Source organism: Ovis canadensis, chromosome 4, assembly GCF_042477335.2.
Source record: "Ovis canadensis isolate MfBH-ARS-UI-01 breed Bighorn chromosome 4, ARS-UI_OviCan_v2, whole genome shotgun sequence".
In the NCBI taxonomy this organism is placed as follows: Eukaryota; Metazoa; Chordata; class Mammalia; order Artiodactyla; family Bovidae; genus Ovis; species Ovis canadensis.
Window position 1 is genome coordinate 63155314 of NC_091248.1, and position 18180 is coordinate 63173493.

General features: G+C 46.6%; 1 protein-coding gene across 2 annotated transcripts in view; it reads right to left on the reverse strand.

The window, feature by feature from the left end:
* COG5 (component of oligomeric golgi complex 5) overlaps positions 1-18180 on the reverse strand; it is a 279231-nt gene that overhangs the window by 6742 nt on the left and 254309 nt on the right. The window contains exons 19-22 of one of the 2 annotated variants that reach the window (XM_069587901.1): positions 15912-15988; positions 4865-4991; positions 4290-4369; positions 2453-2833 (exon numbers count right to left, since the gene is read on the reverse strand). In XM_069587901.1, coding sequence (XP_069444002.1) covers positions 2530-2833; positions 4290-4369; positions 4865-4991; positions 15912-15988 — 588 coding nt within the window. In that variant the 3' untranslated portion in view covers positions 2453-2529. Of the gene's footprint in view, positions 1-2452; positions 2834-4289; positions 4370-4864; positions 4992-15911; positions 15989-18180 lie in introns of those variants that run through there. The other variant, XM_069587900.1, reaches the window with a different exon arrangement.

The window sequence follows — 18180 nt, forward strand, 5'->3', positions numbered from 1 at the left end:
GCCACCGGAACATCAGCTCCTATGAAACCAAACTTCACCTTCCATCCATAGGGGTTGTGTGGTCCTACAGAAGTGGAGGAGCTGAGGGAATCGTTCCCAGTCTGTGGGTCCTGGATGCCTGCAGGAGGGTGGGGGGCGGGGTCCAAGGATGCACTTGGCACAAAGAACTGACAATCGTACAGATGCAAAGTACCAATCAGCAAATAAAGTCTGTAGACAGTTGTGACACCATAAAGGTGCTCCCCTACCGAGAGTCAGGAGGAGCAAAGGCAGGGAGGCCAGAAAAGAGCCGCTGCCCCACTGCCAGTATCAAGAGCTGGTGGGTTTGCGGCCAATCCTACCTCTTCTGCAGAGCTTGAGGAATCTTTGCATCAAAACCTCAGCCTTCACCTTTGCGGAGAACACAGGCAACACTTGCAGGCTCTCCCGCTGCCGCCCTCCCGCCGTGGGCACACACGCCTGCCTGCTGGGGGCTGGGGAGGTGCCTTCTTCCCCACTGTCCCCACTTACCCCACAAGGCCCCAGGAGTCACTGTTTATTAAGTTGACTAGGATTCATTCAAGCTCTAGAGAAAATATCTGGCGTCAAAAGGAAGGCAGAAGAGAGGTCATTGCTTGCCATTAGTTCCGCAGTAGTTGCTGTACCCTCGATCTGCCCTACTTATGACAACCACTTATGACAACACACCATGCCGGGAGCAGCAGATGAGTCTACAGCAAGGTTTGCCCCAAAGCTAAAACAAACTTACTGACATTTAAAGGACAATACTCACCCTGGGTTTATCTACAGGGGCAAGAAATTCATCCAGTGGTGCTTCAATATGCAGGGACGAAACCAGTTTTGCAATGACAGACAAGAAGAGTGTACTCTAGGACAAAGCGCCCCTCCCTGCCACCAGCCTGGGCTGGAGGAGAAGCAGTGTTTTGAAATCCCTCAAGGAGGGCTTCACTCCCCGCTCAGGGTGGAAGGCTCTAATTGCAGCCATGTGTGCAGTGATGGGCAGGCCTTCTTCAGAAAGCATGACAGTATTTCTGAGCGTGATTTTCAGTTGCTAAATATAGGCTTAGCAACAGCACTGCTGATGATATCACTCAGGAGACATTTTTAAAAAAGCAAAAGAAAACAGAGCTGCGATGTGCCCACAGCAGGACAACTGTTGTAGATGAAGTCCATCCAACTCTTTAAGGAGACAAAAATGCACCCTGTTTGATTCACTGAGTCCTGAGTCCTCTTCTATCACCCGGTGCACTGCAGCTGGGCAAGTCTACGGGCCTCAGGGGAAACTCACAGACTTCACAACCCCCACGGCAGCCCCAAGCGGAGTCCCTCATTCGCACCTGAAGCCTTTTCTGAAACCAGTTTAACCAGACACTGCGCTGACGGTGACAGATCACCGCACATCCTGCCCGGTTTCTGGATCAGATGCTCTTGGCTGAGAGGGTAGCAGACAGCAAGGAAGAAGAGCAGGTGCAGGCCAAGCTCCACTGTACCCACACAGGTGCTGGCGGGGCTGGGAGCTCCCTGGGCTCCAGTCACCATGCTTGAGCTCAGTTCCCCTCCCAGGACCCGGTGGACTGCCGTTTCCTCCCGTGACCTCCCACAGCTTCCTTTCTCCGTGGGGTCTCTCACCTGGCAACTCGGTTTTAGTCCTGGCTATGCTGTAAATACTATGGTTTTTCCAGTGGTCATGTATGGATGTGAGAGTTGGACTGTGAAGAAAGCTGAGCGCCGAAGAATTGATGTTTTTGAACTGTGGTGTTGGAGAAGACTCTTGAGAGTCCCTTGGACTGCAAGGAGATTCAACCAGTCCATTCTGAAGGAGAGCAGCCCTGGGATTTCTTTGGAAGGAATGATGCTAAAGCTGAAACTCCAGTACTTTGGCCACCTCATGCGGATAGCTGACTCATTGGAAAAGACCCTGATGCTGGGAGGGATTGGGGGCAGGAGGAGAAGGGGACGACCGAGGATGAGATGGCTGGATGGCATCACTGACTCAATGGACATGGGTTTGGGTAGACTCTGGGAGTTGGTGATGGACAGGGAGGCCTGGTGTGCTGCAATTCATGGGGTCGCAAAGAGTTGGACACGACTGAGTGACTGAACTGAACTGAACTGATGCTGTAAAGAGCTGCCCAAGCCACTTTAAGAAATCCTGACACCAGGACCCAACCCCAGAAATTCTGAGGGAGTTGAGGGTGTGGTCTCAACACCAGGATTTTTCAAAGCTTTGTAACTGACTCTCGGGTGCCAGCACAGTTGAGAATCGCTTCACACATGAGCCACACATTGCCCTTGGACAACCCAACTCACCCCGAGTTCAGGCCTAGGCGAACATGTTTGGTGCTGTTGCCCAGACCAGCAGCATTAGGAGCCCTTCGAAGAGCTGAGGATGGTTCCCAGAGTGATTTAAGAGGTACAGCTGATGGGCTTTGGAGAATGAGGGTGACCAAGGAGGTGGATGATGGCTTAAAGGTTTTCTAGCTTGGCTGAATACAGGTGACAGCGATACCCCAAGCCAAGACGGTGAGTCTAGGAGAATGAGCAGGTTTGAGAGGAAAAATGATTTATTTTTGACATTTTGGGGTTGAGATTTCTGTGGGATTTTGAGTGGTGACATGTAACAGCAACTCTGCTGGCCTGAGACCCCGAGCAACCAAGATGCACCACAGTCCCGGGGCCCCAGGACAGAAGAGCCGCTAGAGTCACCGGCCTGAGGGAGCTCACTGGGGAACCGAAACACAGGCTGGACGTGAAGGAAGAGGAGCCAGGGACACACCGTGGGAGGCGATGGCATTCAAGCAGTGGGCAGGAGAAGACAATTCCGAAAACGAGACTGAGGGAAAAGCAGTCACAGAGGTCAGAGCAGGAACAAACGACCAAGGGGTCAGGAAAGAGCCAAAAAGGCGGGGCCTGTCTTGGCTTGCTTTGTGTCCTAAGGGCCTTGCACATAGTGGGCATTAATAAAAATGTGTGGAGTTGGTCAGGGGATGAGTTTGAAGAAGAAAGTGGTGGTCAATTTCAGCTAAAGCTGCAGAGTGATACTGAGAGAACAGAAACACTGGGATTTGGTGGCTAAGAGGTCTCGGAAGGTCTTGGTGAGAGAAATTTCAAAGGAGCGGTGCTGATGCAGGAGAGATGCTTAATAAGTTACATGTGACGGTGAAAGTGTCCCTCCCTGCTTCATTCACCCATGGTGGGGGTGCGCAGGGTGTGTGTATGTGTGTATGTACGTGTATGCGCATGCAGGGTGTGCAGGTATGTGTGTGCGGGGGCGCGCGGTGTCTGTGCATATGTGACAATGGAAACATCCCTCCCTGAGCATGGCAGGTGTGCACGGGGGGTGTGTGCGTGCGGGGGTGCGTGGGGGTGTGCATACACGTAGAGGGTGGAAACATCCCTCCCTGAGCATGGCAGGTGTGCGTGGGGGGTGTGTGCGTGCGGGGGTGCGTGGGGGGGTGTGCATACACGTAGAGGGTGGAAACATCCCTCCCTGAGCACGGCAGGTGTGCGTGGGGGGTGTGTGCGTGTGGGGGTGCGTGGGGTGTGTGCATACATGTAGAGGGTGGAAACATTCTTCCCTGAGCATGGTAGGTGTGCACAGGGTGCGTGTGTGTGTGCGGGGGTGCGTGGGGGGGTGTGCATACACGTAGAGGGTGGAAACATCCCTCCCTGAGCATGGCAGGTGTGCGTGGGGGGTGTGCATACACAGAGGGTGGAAACATCCCTCCCTGAGCACGGCAGGTGTGCGTGGGGGGTGTGTGCGTGCGGGGGTGCGTGGGGTGTGTGCATACATGTAGAGGGTGGAAACATCCTTCCCTGAGCATGGTAGGTGTGCGCAGGGTACGTGTGTGTGTGTGCGGGGGTACGCGGGGCATGTGTGTCTGCATGTGCGTGCACACGTGCATAAATACACCCGAGAGGCACCAGGCTGCGGGGCGTCCACTAGCAACTATGCCACGTTTACTCGCACCTGCGCTCCACCACTTCAGTAGCTGCCCCACATGGAAATGGAGCGGAAAATGCGGAGCCAAGGCCAGGAGTCGCTTCATAACTGAGGATGGTTTTCAAAGTGCAAGGTTCTTAGGCTGCATCAGGCACAGGACAGCACTAGCGGATGCAAGGGACACGGAAAGCAAAGCCTGCTGGGCCACCAGCTCTCCTGGCGGCGCTCGGCAGGTGAGGCCCGGGAGCACCATGTGGACACCTGCCTGGGCCCCACTCCTCCCCAGCGTCCCCCCAGGCCCCAGGCTTTGAGAACACGCAGGTGCACCCGCCACACGTGGCTTTACCTGATGAGGAGGAGCCTGTCCTTTTCAGAAGGGTGATCATCCAGCCACTGAGAGAAGCGTGCGTGGGACCACTCTGCCCTCTGCGGGTGGAAACACAGTCAGAGAGAGTGGCTACACCCTGTCCTATCCTGTGGGGCGTTCGTGGGTTCGGAGCGTTCTCTGGGACTCCCGGGTCAGAGGACCCCAGACACCGGCCCCAGAGGCGGGCAGCACGGCCCTTGGTGCACCTTCCCAGCCCCAGGGGGCCTTTCGGGTTTGTCAGTGGAAGGTGGGTCAGCAAAGGAAATGGGGCCTCTGTCAAAAAACCTTTATGAACATAAATTACTTGCGTCACTGTTATTTAAAGGGCTAATTCTAGATGCAGCAGGTGATCTATACGTTGATGAGAAAGTAGGGCCTGGGGAGTGGGAATCTTCCCTGCTGAATCATTCACTGCTAAGACACAAATTCATGACTTCTCTTGGCAGGAGAAGGCCAGAACCTTCAGTGAGTTAGGGGTGGGGTTGGGGGAGTCCCCCACATTCACTGAGTTCAGAAGGAAGACAAGTAAGAGGATTCTGGCTTCACCTCCTTACCTGGAAGGGGGATTTCAGCTCAGGGGGTGCTCTTGTGAACAAAAACTGAATAATGATGCTGAATGGAATTATGTCCCCCAGTGCAGGGCTGCTGGCCACATGTTCACTTGTCTGGAAGAGCAGTGGTCTAAATGAAGGAAATGCAGAAGTCATTTAATGCTGTTCAATATGGAAAGAGGTGACTCAGTAGAAGAATCATAATAGCGTATTAGCATTAGTATAATAGCATAATACATAATAGAATGAATAATAACAGTCTTCCTAGACTGGATTATTCTTGACCATTTCTTAGCCTAACACACACACACACAGACACACACATGTAGGCTGACCCCCCCTTCAGCTCCTTCCTTGGCCCCCAACTCACTGCCTTTGGGTCTGACTTTACTTCAAAGTGATTGAGCAAACTGCGCCCCCCCCCCCTTAGAGCTCATCTGATAACAGGCTAAAATGAAAGCACACAGTTAAAGCCTTCAAGTAATTCTAACTAAAAGGTTCTAACGGCAGCACCCAAAACTTTCAGCTTCTATTTTATATATAATCCTCCCATGGGCCAAGGACGGAGGAGCCTGGTGGGCTGCTGTCTATGGGGTCGCACAGAGTCGGACACGACTGAAGCGACTTAGCAGCAGCAGCAGCAGCATGGGCTATAAGCTAATGTGGATAAATTCAATCATTTTCTATACAGCTTTCAAAGGGAAATTATATCCTTATATATATATGAAATTATTACCCCACTGGACATCCCTCTCTTCTAAAACACTGTGTGTCCAGGTTACCATCCAAGATAGGCTCATCTCATTTTACTGTGCTTCACAGATTTGGTGGGGGTTTTTTTGTTTGCTTTTTATTTTTTACAAACTGAAGATTTGTGCAACCCTGCTCTGTGGTGTCAGATGATGGTTAGCATCTTTTTTTAGCAATATTTTTAATTAAGATATATACAATTTTTTTAGACATAATGTTACTACATCCTTAATTAACTAGAGGATAGTTTAAACATAGCTTTAATAAGCACTGGGAAACCAAACAATCCATGTGACTGGCTTTACTCTGAGAGTTACTGTGAGGCAGTGGGCTAGAACCGAACCTGTAATATCTCCAGTGTACGCCTGCTTGCATTTTACAGGAACCTGCAGGAAAATCTACCCTGTTGCTAACCACCTACTACCTTGTCAAAATGCAGGCGAAAATAATTTGAAACCTTTACTGACTCCTCCTCGGCTTTGGGCTCTGATAAAGGCCAAGCTGCAGAGGTTGACTCTCAAGAGGTAAGGTGGCAGCACCTGGCTGAGCGGAGACTCTGAACCCTGCGCAACAGCTCTGTGCCCCGGCCCCGCACTTCACGCCACGCTACGCACTCCAGCCCACAGCCGAGGGCCTGCGCAGAGCAGGACGAGCTCCCCCACCACAGTGACAGCTCACTCAAGAGTCAGGAGAGCTCTCACCAGACAGCTGGTTCTGGCTGGATCCAGAATACTACTGGAAAGAATGTCTTTATATTAACGATTCTGTAAGTGAAATTTGGGGCCTCCCAGGAGGCTCAGTGGCAAAGAATACGCTTGCCAACCAGGAGACGTGAGTTCAATCCCTCGGTGGGGAAGATCCCCTGGGGAAGGAAATGGCAACCCACTCCAGTATTCTTGCCTGGGACATCCCATGGACAGAGGAGCCTGGTGGGCTACAGTCCAAGAGGCCCCACAAGAGCCAGATATGACTGAGAGAAGCAAGTAAAATTTATCCCTTGTAGGAATGTTTCTAACTTCAACTGTTCTATAAAACAACATCATTCTGTAATTTATAGTCTTCAGCTACTGTGGAAACTCTTCAGTTCAGTTGTGCTGTTAGCAGACATTCATAAAGCTGTGATCCAGGTCCTCCGTGGGAGCAAGACTAGGGTCTTCCCATAGCCTTGGGAGGAGGTACACTTACCTCAAAGATTCTCAAGGTCAATCACCTCACGGGGTTCTATGCTGCAGGTTGTAGGCAACACATTCAGCACCTACTCAGGTATGAAAACGTTGCTGTGGGAACTTTTGGTTTGCCTGGAGGCATCTCTGTAAGTCATTCTCTTGTGCGTGGAAAATCCCATCTCCTTAGGAGCAAAGCTCCCAGTTTTAACCACATAGAGCACTTATGAAAAGCTTTATAAATGCGAACTCATTTATTCCTCCAAACAACCCTATCAGGTAGGCACTGTTACATCCCCATTTTACGGATAAGTAAACTAGGAGGAAGAGAGCAAGTAAAAGCCAGGAAAGGGCAGAACACAGACTCGAACTTCATTTCGCTCAGCAGCCTCTTTCAGGATATCAACTGGAGCGACTATGCATCTATTTTTAGAACAGACTTATTCTCAGAGAGAAACAAAGACCCCTTGGAGAAAGCACAACTTGAAACTGTCAACAGCTCCAATGTGATAACCTGAGCAAATGAATGTTCCCAGTACATTGTCTAAAGGCTATGCAGTTAGTATCTATTTAGGAACCCCAGATTCTCTCTATGGGTCAAAGTGGATCTCCAGTCACCCACCTACTTGAACCATCTCATCACACTCTCTCGTGGAATTATTTTCACCTGGCATGACCTGAAAGGTCCTGTGGGGTGATGACTGGCATGGTCTCAGAGGCCTCTGGAAGCTGACTCTGGATGGAGGGGAATGGCAGTACACCCCAGAGCTCCACTTCCTGTAGCCGGCAGACCTGTTCTGGCAGGGGAAGCTGAAAACGCCTCACAGCCTGAGGTCCTCAGGAGCTGAACAGCTGACATTCCCATCCTCCAAGTCCAGCCAGGGGCCAAGAGCACCACTGACATGACTGTTTCCAGGTTAGAACTAAACAGGGGGAAGAGCCAGTCGGGAGGGGGTTCCTCTACTGGGTCATGGGCTCACCCTGCAGGCCCGGCACATGTGAAAGGCCACCCGGAGCCATGTGCCAAGACGGGGAGCTCATGCCTTCCCCTCTCTCCAGCCACCCCTGGTCCGGTGAGGGTCCTCCCCTGCCCCAGTAAAGCCCACTCTTTGCTATGGCATGTGACATGGGAGGATTCACTGAGAACCCTGGCTGATGACAGGAGAGCCAGGGCAGGGCCAGTCCTGTAAGACAGTCCTCAACTCACTGAAAAGCAGCCAGATGGAATCCTTTCTGCCATATGACAGGAAGATGACCAGGTATTTCGGTCCCTAGTCTGTCTCAGTGCTCACTATCTGAAGCCCCACGTACAAACGGTTTAGAATGAAACACTAAACTATTTTCCAAAGAACTGATACATTTTCTTCTTTCTGAAAATGGGAATTACAACACACAGGCTGTGTCACACACACACACACAGAACTGATACATTTTCTTCTTTCTGAAAATGGGAATTACATAGTGGATTCTGTTCCTCTTTTATCTTTGGCTTCAGGAAATGTAAAGTCAAATTTGAAACAACTTATCTACAGCAATTAAATTAGTTTTGCAGTTTGAATACCCGTGTTTGTACACACACACACACACACACACACACAGAGGCTGTGCCCCCCACACACACAGGCTGTGCCCCCCCCACAGGCTGTCACACACACACACACACACACACACACACACACACACACACACACACACACAGAGGCCGTGCCATGTGGCTTGCAGGATCTTCGTTCCCTGACCAGGGACTGAGCCCAGGCCCATAGCAGTGATAGTGCTGAGTCCTGGCCACCGGACCACCAGGGAAGTCCCATCCACCAATACAAACACTACAAGGATGGAAAGGGAAGAAGGGTGAGAAAGGGAGTGGGAAGGAGACAGGGAGGGAGAAACGATCTGAAACGTGCCCTGTCCAGCAGCCCAGCTGAGCTATACACGTGGCTGCTGCTGGTGAAACCAGCATAGGGCAAAGCCTGGGAGAAACCAGCTCATTTTGAAATAGCATCTTTTGGTCAATCATCTGTCCCTTTGGAGCTCTGAGTCACAGATGTTCTTTTTCTGCCGAGACCAAATGTGGCCACTAACAGGACTGCCAAAAAAGCCATGGGAAGCAAAACTGGATTTGACTTGGTATTATGCCTCACTGACACAATTACCTGTAAACACTGACTGCAGCTATTTTGTTTGTGGTGCTTGTTTTAAGAAGCCGAAAGAACACAGCATGAAACTCCCATCCTCCCTGACTGCAGGTGGAATCTGAAATACCAGTGAGTTCAAAAAATGTATCACCATCTGAGGTGATACAAGGAACAAAAGGAAACAAATTAAGATGTTACAGAATGCAGACAGCCCAATGCCACAAAATCATTCTGAAAAAATACTCCAAATAGCAGCGCTTTCAAGGTTAAACTTCATAGGCAGCTAGCAGGCTTCATTAATCAAGTATTAGGTCTCATTAGAAAAAAAAAATTATGCTTCTAGTAGAGATCTCCACATTTAAGGGATCTGTGCAGCTGTTAGTCTTCTGTTAAGGCCAGTTCTGAAGTGGAGTAAGACCCAAGTCCTCCTGTGCACATGTCCACAGCCAGCGTCCGAGATGGTCTGTGCTGTCTGCTGCCTACCGCCACCCCCACTCCAAAGCTGCTTTTGGTGAGGGGCCAGGACGGAGGCTAGACTACTGAGATCCGGAATCAGCATAGAAATGAGGGGGCGGAGAGGACACAGGACTTCTCCCTGCACTGGACGTGGTGGGAATTTCAGAGAGATGGGAAGAGGTCCACATATGGTGGCTGGAGGGGCTGCGTGTCCCAGGAGAGGACAAAGCAGGAGGCTGACGCCTGGGGGTGAGTCAGGGCTCAGAGCAGAGAGGTGACAGGCCTCCCAGGTCCCTGTCTTGGAGTCTAAGGTTGTCCCAGGGGACTAGGATGGAAAGGAGGTGGGGATTTCAGACATTCTCTAGGAATAAAAGTGCACACGTGGTTCAAGACTCCTGAGGCATCTCCTGGCAGGCTGTCTGCAGCGGAAGTCAGGGAGACAGGGCATTTCAGATCAGGAGGGCATGGCCAGAGTGGGGGCCTAGACTGTCTGTAACACTTTCTAATGTTTACCTGGATGTTTCACACTGTGTGCTAGGACCCATCCCAGTGAAAACAAAGGAGAACTTCTGGAATAAGACATCAGGCATGGTGGCTGCGAGCATGGGCGGTGGGGTCAGGCAGGCCGGGGGTCTCAAATGCAGCCCCACAGCTCACAGCTCTCACACATGCAGTCTGAAAACTGACCCCTCAGCCCCGAATGAGCCCCTGACTCTCAACTGTCGTCCTGAAGATGGAAGGAGAAAATCCCAGGACAATGCTCAGTACAGGCTAACATACAACAAATAACCAAACAATGACTGCTGAATAAAGATGACAAAAATGAAACGTCCAGCCCTGCATGTTCACCCGGGAGCTCCCGGAACTGCTGAAGTACTGGCAGGCACCAAAGCAAACCAAGCCCCAGATGTGGCTGCCTTCTGGCTCCAATGCTGACATTAGAAACTTGGAATTAAGAACACGGAAATCGTGACTGCAGAGCGTGGCCTAAGTGGAAAGGAGGAGCAGAGCCCACCTGGGGTCCTGGGGCTGGGAGCGCTCATCCTGGAGGCTGTGGAGATGGACACCCTCGGGTCTACAGACACACAGGCCAGACCTTGCCCTGAATCTCAAGCATCAGGTGATCAGGGAGGTAAACTGTAGCTATGGGGAACCCTCACCATTCCTCCAGCTGAAGACAGCTGACGTGAACGCTACACTCTGTAGAGTTACTTCTACAGAGTCCCCTTCTCCCCGCATGCTAACAGACCCATCAGAACAGCCCCTATCTCCTGACAGCTCTCAGTGCTTTTTCATTAAATCTGAGGAGGCTTTCAGCAGAGCAGGCTGTGAATGTAATTCAGGGACCAGGCTGTTCCCTGGGGAGTGAGGATGCTGGGGCCTGCTAGAAGGCAGGGTCTTTAGTGATCTGCAAGGTCAGGCCCTTGGCCAGGTGGAGGCAAGGTAACCTCCCACACGAACGGCACGTGGGACACACCACCATGCTGCAGAGGGATGGACAAAGATGGGGGCTCACGCGTCCCGTGTGCAGCTACAACACAAATACCCAGGGGCAAGTTCCTAACGTCAGCAGCTTTCTGAGGCAGCCTTCTCTCTGGGGTAAAAGATTCCGGCTGCCTGAGAAACTCTAATGTAGACAGGAAAATGGAAATGCATGCAAGAAGCTCACCGGCCTAATTAAAGAGTCCACTAATATCACCATCAAGGAGAACGCCCTGAGGCAGATGGCTGCCTGATGGGGGAAGGGGGTGCTTGCCAAGGCGAGGGTGTCTGGGGAGGGGGGGAGGCTGCACCTGAGGTCCAGGCTGGAGGCGCCCCGCCCGACTCTGTCACCCTCCCTGGCACTGGGCCTGTTGCCCCTCCTGTAGCCACTGCCTCTAAATCTGCTGGGGCTTTGGTTGTCTGGCTGTCTTTCTTGCCCCCCAATCCCTTACTATATAATATTTTAGTATATTTTATGTTATTTTTAGGCTCACTTGTTATTTTTAAATGGGAGAAATACTGTAAGAGGAATTTTTAAATATATTTGTTGACATTTCTAACTATAAATATACAACAACCAAAGCAAAAAATTTGAAAAATTTAGGAATCTCTTTTTAAAAAAACCACTAGAAACAATGCTACTCTCCAAAGGTAATATTTTCATGCTCATCCTTGACTTCTCTCCAAAGCCACAGATCATTATTTTTAAAACAGCAGGGATGCCTATTGTATATACTGGTGAGTAGTCTTTTTTTTCATTTTCTGATACACCAGAAAGTATTTTTCTTTTTCTTGGACATTAACTAACAGTATATATTTTTAATTGGCTGCATATATTTGATCCGATGAATGTGGCCTATTTTAGCCAGTTTCCTACTGATGGCCACTGAGCTGGTTTGGATATGACTTAGAACCTTCAGTCCAAGAACAAGAGTCCAGCTCAGTTATGGAAATGGCCACTAGATGATGCCTTTTCCTTGTCACAGCACAGACAAGAAGATGAACAAGAGTGGGCCCTGCCACTGCAACTGCTCAGGACTACGTTCTGGAGAAGATACGGACCTCTTATCAAGTTTTTGCAGGAAGCAAGAGGAAGGCCTAGAAGTGAGTTACTGGAATAAAGAGGACTCTGTACTGACTGACTCCTCTCTAGGAAGGGCCTCTGCGGGACTTCCACATGGGCATGCTGTTGTAAGTCAACTCCCCTCTGAGGACAACTGCAGAGAAACTGGCAGGGCCAGGGCCTTGCTCAATCACGTTTACAGGCAGAGGCAGCAGAACTGTCATCTCTCTTCTCCAAAGACAGGTCGTAAAACCTTTCCCTGGCTAGACATGACTGAGCGACTGAACTGAACTGAACATAAAATCTCTCTTACTGTGAGAGTTGAAGTTTTGAAACACATCTAGATTGACCATTGCCTCAAGACAGAAGGTAGTTATTAAAACCCAAGGATTAAAAAAAATTATACACCAATCATTAATTTTTTATTCCCTAAATAGATACTAAAAGGTGTTACTATTCAAACTTTAAATACTCCTTTAAAGATTCTTTTTCTCATGTGGAAACTGGGGTGGGTTGACAGAAAATCTTATGTGAAACCCTCAGAACATGTATCTCCATACTGTGACACAACTTTAAAAGCACTTGGATAGGGACTTCCTTGCTGATCCAGCAGTTAAGACTCTGCACTTCCATCGTAGGGGGAACAGGTTCAATTCCTGGTTGGGGAATTAAGTTCCCACATGCTGCGCAGTAGGGCCAAAAAGTAAAAAAAAAACAACAGCAAGTACCTGGATAAAGATTGTCTTGCATTAGCAAATGGGAAGATAAACACTGTTTTAATACATGCATGTGGAATAATCAACCAAATATGGGAGGCAGGACTATCAAAAATATTTATCTAATCTTAAACTAGCAAATCCCAAATCATGGCTTTTTCCATGCCTTTTAAAATAACTAGTTGGTTAATGTCCTCTAGCATGCTAAGATTCTGTGACTCAGGGCAGCATTTTATCATCCAACTGGGACTGCTGTGTTTCCATCTTACCAGAGTAAGTAACTTTCAGTTCAGTTCAGTTCAGTTGCTCAGTTGTGTCTGACTCTTTGTGACCCCATGGATTGCAGCATGCCAGGCCTCCCCGTCCATCACCAACTCCCAGAGTTTACCCAAACTCATGTCCATTGAGTCAGTGATGCCATCCAACCATCTCTTTATAGGAGTTTTATTAACGTTGTTGCCGGGAGCCAGCATGAGGAATCCCGCCTGTGGCAAAGGTCATGAGGATGGAAGCCAGACATATGCAAAGGCGTGATCTGGCTTCAGGGGTTCCCCCTGGATTTTCCTGAACATCTACCCCCCAAAACCAGAGTCTGCCTGCCTTACTGTACTGTGCTTTCCACTCTTCTGCCTCTAAAAGGAATTAACTTAGGGCTCCAGTTAACAGTCTCCTGCATATAAAAAGAATGTCTCGGTTTAAACCCCTTTGATGGCTTTCTAACTTACCTGACCAGTCTGCCCGGACTTTTACAATTTGTGAGTTGTTTACAGTCCCCCAACCATGAGAGGCACAAAGTTTAAAGCATCTTAAAGATACAGAGCCTTTTCTAAAGAGCTAAAAATTATATTGGTGATGGGTTTCACTGTTGAGTCAATGACTGCTGCCAGGCCTCCATATCTTTTATCTTTTAGGCACCTGGGAGGATATTAATCAATGTAATCAGGATATAGAAAAAGGAATATAGTAGTTTTGATGTTAGCAACACTAGACTTTTGAGTTAATTACTTTTCTCTTTGTTATAAATCACTGTACTCCTTTTCCTTGTTATAAATTGTTGTGTCCTTGCTATGTAAGAATGTAACTTTATTTAGTGCTTTCTGAGAGTGGTACCAGACTTTGGGAAGAACAACACTATTAAGGCAAATAAGTCTTCTGGTTAACAAACCCTTATCAGAAAAGGCCGTAAAATGTTAATTGTCCTTCTGGCCAGAAGATGATGTAAATTACCTAAGACTTGTGTATACAACTAGGTATGCAGAGAGAAAGCCTGGTCTTGATAAGAGTCAGGGCTGCTGACACTGCATAAGTTTGTATCATCCATTGATCTCTATGTACAATAAAAAGTATAAAAGGCGTTTCTGGACAATAAAGGATGGACCAGTTTCTCAGACCAGCTTCTGAAACTGGTTTCTTGGAAATCTGGCTCCCCCCTCCCCCCCCCCCCGTGTCTAATCTCTCTCTCTCTCTCTCTCTCCCTCCCTCTCCCTCCCTCTCCTTTTCAGGCTGAATTCCCATCTGGGGCATGGAGGCTCTCTGAGTCTACTTACTTGCCCTGGCTTCTAAGATCTGCCCTGGCTTCTAAGATCCACATGAGAGGGAGCCTAAGATGGGGCACCCCCCGCTATTCAAGTGGGCACCAGTGGCCTAACGTAGACAGTGCAAGTTCCTTGTCTTGGAACTTTATTAGTTTTCCATGTAAACCAAGTTATTCAGCATCTTTTCTCCACTAAATTTCCCACTACACTATTCTTTCCTAATCTCTCTTTTATATTTCTAAATAAGTAAGTTTTTCCTCGCTTACTCCATCTCCCCTTCGAATTACCCTGGATCCACCGGGGCAGGACCGCGGCAGGTTGTTTTTGATGGTACATAGAGATGACTGGAAGATCAGTAAGCTCAGTGCCTCTTTCAACTTGTCCATATTTGGTAGTGCCAAACCCAAAGGCTTCCAAAATATTTAAATACTTATAAAAGGTATGAGCTAATCCAAAGAAGGTATCTGAAACACTTGTGACCCCACTTTTTCTGAAATCCAACTTTGTACACATAAGGCATTTGAGAAAAATACAAGTTCAGGCTCTTGTGTTGGCATTAAAAATATCTTTGCCAAGTACACATAGGCAAAGAAAAGGATAAGCCTCCCCTTTCAATCAACAACCTTAGGTTCTTATATTTCAAGTGCTATTGACATAAGAGAGTGAAGCAATCTTTTAAAGAATATACTACTTATTGATTATTCTAGTTTCTAGTACTGAGTCAGTTTATAGAAAGCCACATGCCTGGACTCTCTTACCTATCTTTAGAAAGAAATATTAAAAAAACACCACGCTCCAGGATATTATGCATAGGTGACATCAAGGCTTCCCATCCATCTGGCATGCTTCAGTCACAAGTTATAACTATTATGCTGATCTCCTTGGCTCTCAGGGTTGGTCATCTTTTTGTACATATACATTTTCTATGTGTGCCATGAAGTGAAAAGTTTGGGAAGTCTGGCTTATTGAATACACAGCCATATGCACAACATCTTTTTATTTTCTAAAATCTGATACTTAAGACCTAGACATTAAGCTATTCAATGGTCCTTAAAATTTGAGTTGGTAAAAGGTCTACCTAAGCATTCAGCACTGAAAAGGATTTTCCTATTAAATTGATACATTCTTAGATCATGGGTTTGAATTAACTCATTTTTCTTTTTGAATTGATTTCTAGGAAGTTCAATCCCAAATTTTGTGCTCAATTGCATTAGCCACGGTTACCTTAAAGTATCTACTACATTTACAGTCATTCTCTGCATTTCAACACTAAACTCGGTTCTTCAAATACTCTATCTAATAGTTTGTCTTTGTTTTTTTAATGGCATGCAGACTATAACCTTTTTATAAGTAGACTGGGTTGGAAATGATAAATGAACCAATAACATTTCCAGAAAAAGATGTCTATATAATTATGAACTGCCTGGTATTATTCAATATATTTCTGTAAGAATGGAGAATTTAAAAAATTCCCCTAGGAAGAGTATAATAAAAAATTTAACAGCTCAATCTTGTGAACTGCAACTGAACTGCAATACACACACACACACACACACCTTGTTAAATATAACATTATAAATTTCTGGTTTGGATAACTTTCAAGATGAACCATATGAAAGTGCCATTATTTGCTGTATATCACAAAACGGTTGAATAATGGCAATTTCATGTAGATCAACGTGAATAGGAAAGGATTTATCTGCTAATAGGGTATGGCTATATTAACAGTGATAACAGAATTATGCCTTACCTGAATGACCTCAGCATTCGATACGACTTTCCCAAATCAGATACTCTTCTGCAGAATGGACCCACAGCCAACTCCATCTGAAATATTAAAAGATATCCCATAGCTTTTTATATCAGAATCTTGAAGTGAACTGGGGACCCACTTGGATCACAGAAAGTTGCAGCTTGAAGTAAACTTAATTGGATCTGCACTGTAAGGCAGCTCTGAATGTCAAGTTTATTAAAAGGCAAGAACTTAGATAGCTTTTGCATTTATTTACTAAAAAGGTCATAAGATAATTCCTTCAAGAATAGAAAAGCAGCATTTGTTGTGTATGAGGAGAAGGTTTAGATTTTTTTTCTCCATTGAAAAATCAGAAAAAGAAATGTTTTCAAGACTGCCTATGTGTCTGTACTTTAAGTGAGCATCACAAGTCTTTTTCTATTAAACAGAAATGATGACAGTTTTCAGCAGGCTGGTGAAAGCCATTAAAAGCACTGACTCTGGAGGCAGCACATGTGTGTCAGTTTCTGATCTACAGTGACTAGTTGTGTGGCTCTGGGCTTAATCTCTTTATGTTCCAAGTTCCTCATCTGTCAAACACAGATAATACCCATCATAAAATTATGCAAACAAAATAGATAATTTCACAAAGCACTATGTGCACGCCATATAGTAAGTGCTTATTAAGTGTCAGCAATTACTATTTTTTTTTAATTTCCCCCTTTTAAATTGTTAAGTGGATTAATTTGCTTTCTGACTGAAGAATTCAGCAACTACTACTTCTCTTTATTTTCCTCCTTTGACTGGAAATGTTGTCATTAATTGGAGTTTTAGGTTACCTGTTCTTTATCTACGAAGTGAATATGCAAAGTTTTTGCATATATGGCAGATGGTAAGCCATTTCACTATGCTTGCTATGAAAAGAAACCTGGTAAAGAATAGTTTAGAAAATTTCTGAGAAAAGCCTGCTCCCTGGTAAATCAACATCTTTCTTCAAGAAAAACATATGAATGAAAAATGGGGTATCTGTCTTGCTGGCCAGCTTTCTGAAAAACTACTCAAATCTTCTTGCCATTGGAAGACCATGGAGACATAATCACTCATTTGAGAAATATTTTTTACTCCCTACTAATTATCAGGCACCAAACTAGACATGGAGATAAGAAGATGAATTAGACAGTCTTACCTCTGAGGAGCTCTCAAATTTATTGAAGAGGATAAATATTTAAATAATATAATCTTCACTCATCTAGCTTATGAGAGATCTGTGTGTGTAAACACAGACGCACACACATATTGATTATTATTAAGAGAAACAACAAACAAGTGTGAAATCAACTGTGTGAACTGCGTGTCAGGGGAAAATTACAAAGCAGCTTCCTTTCTTCAGATGGTCCTGAGGGTGACTCGTGACTGGTGGATTTCTCTCTCAGCATACAGAAGACACAGAGTGTACTGTATGTCCTAGAGGGAGACCTTACATGGTCAACAAACTTTCTAAAACACAAAAGAATAAGTAAATAAAAAGAGAAATCTGACGAAGAAAATTCCAACATGACAAAAGAGAGCAGTTTCAAGCCAATGTTCTTGAAGACTGTGGGCAATGGGCTGTTCCTTGGGACCTATTCAGTTTAGATAGGAGTTTCTGGTTTCCTACAGAATGTAGTACTTATTTTACAGTGAGCACAAAGTAAAAATGTGATTTGTAACATGTATCTATGCCCGTCTGCTTCTCTGTGGAGGTGCATTTATAATGGTTTTTTACACACTGAAATTTGTCAATTTTTTTTTTAGTTACCCCAGTGGGCTTTATCATTTTCAAAGATTACAGCCAACAACCTTTGCCTTAGCACTTGAGCAGGACTGAATGTTAAATAAAACAGCTAGGAGAAAATTACAGTATGAGAATATGACCTCGAATGGCTGTGTCATCTCTGATGACTGCAGGAGATTTCTATGCCATATGACAATTTCAAAACGTTAAATGTTTAACATAAATTTTTCATCCATCAAGGACCCCTAGGGTACTAAAAACCATTTTCTCCCGCCAGAGTTCCACTAAACAATAAAGGCCATGCTTCTGAAGGGCAGGAGTGTTCCTTTTAGAGGTAACTCTGCCGTTAGCTGTCGATACAAAACGGCACCTGCAACTGCCTCTCTCCAGCTCTCCTGTTTGGAGGCAACAAACAGTTAGCAGCAGGCATGGTTAACTAATTACATAGCTGCTCCATGCCCACCGTGGACATCTGGCTAACCACAGGGCATCTTCAGATACTCCTGGGCATTC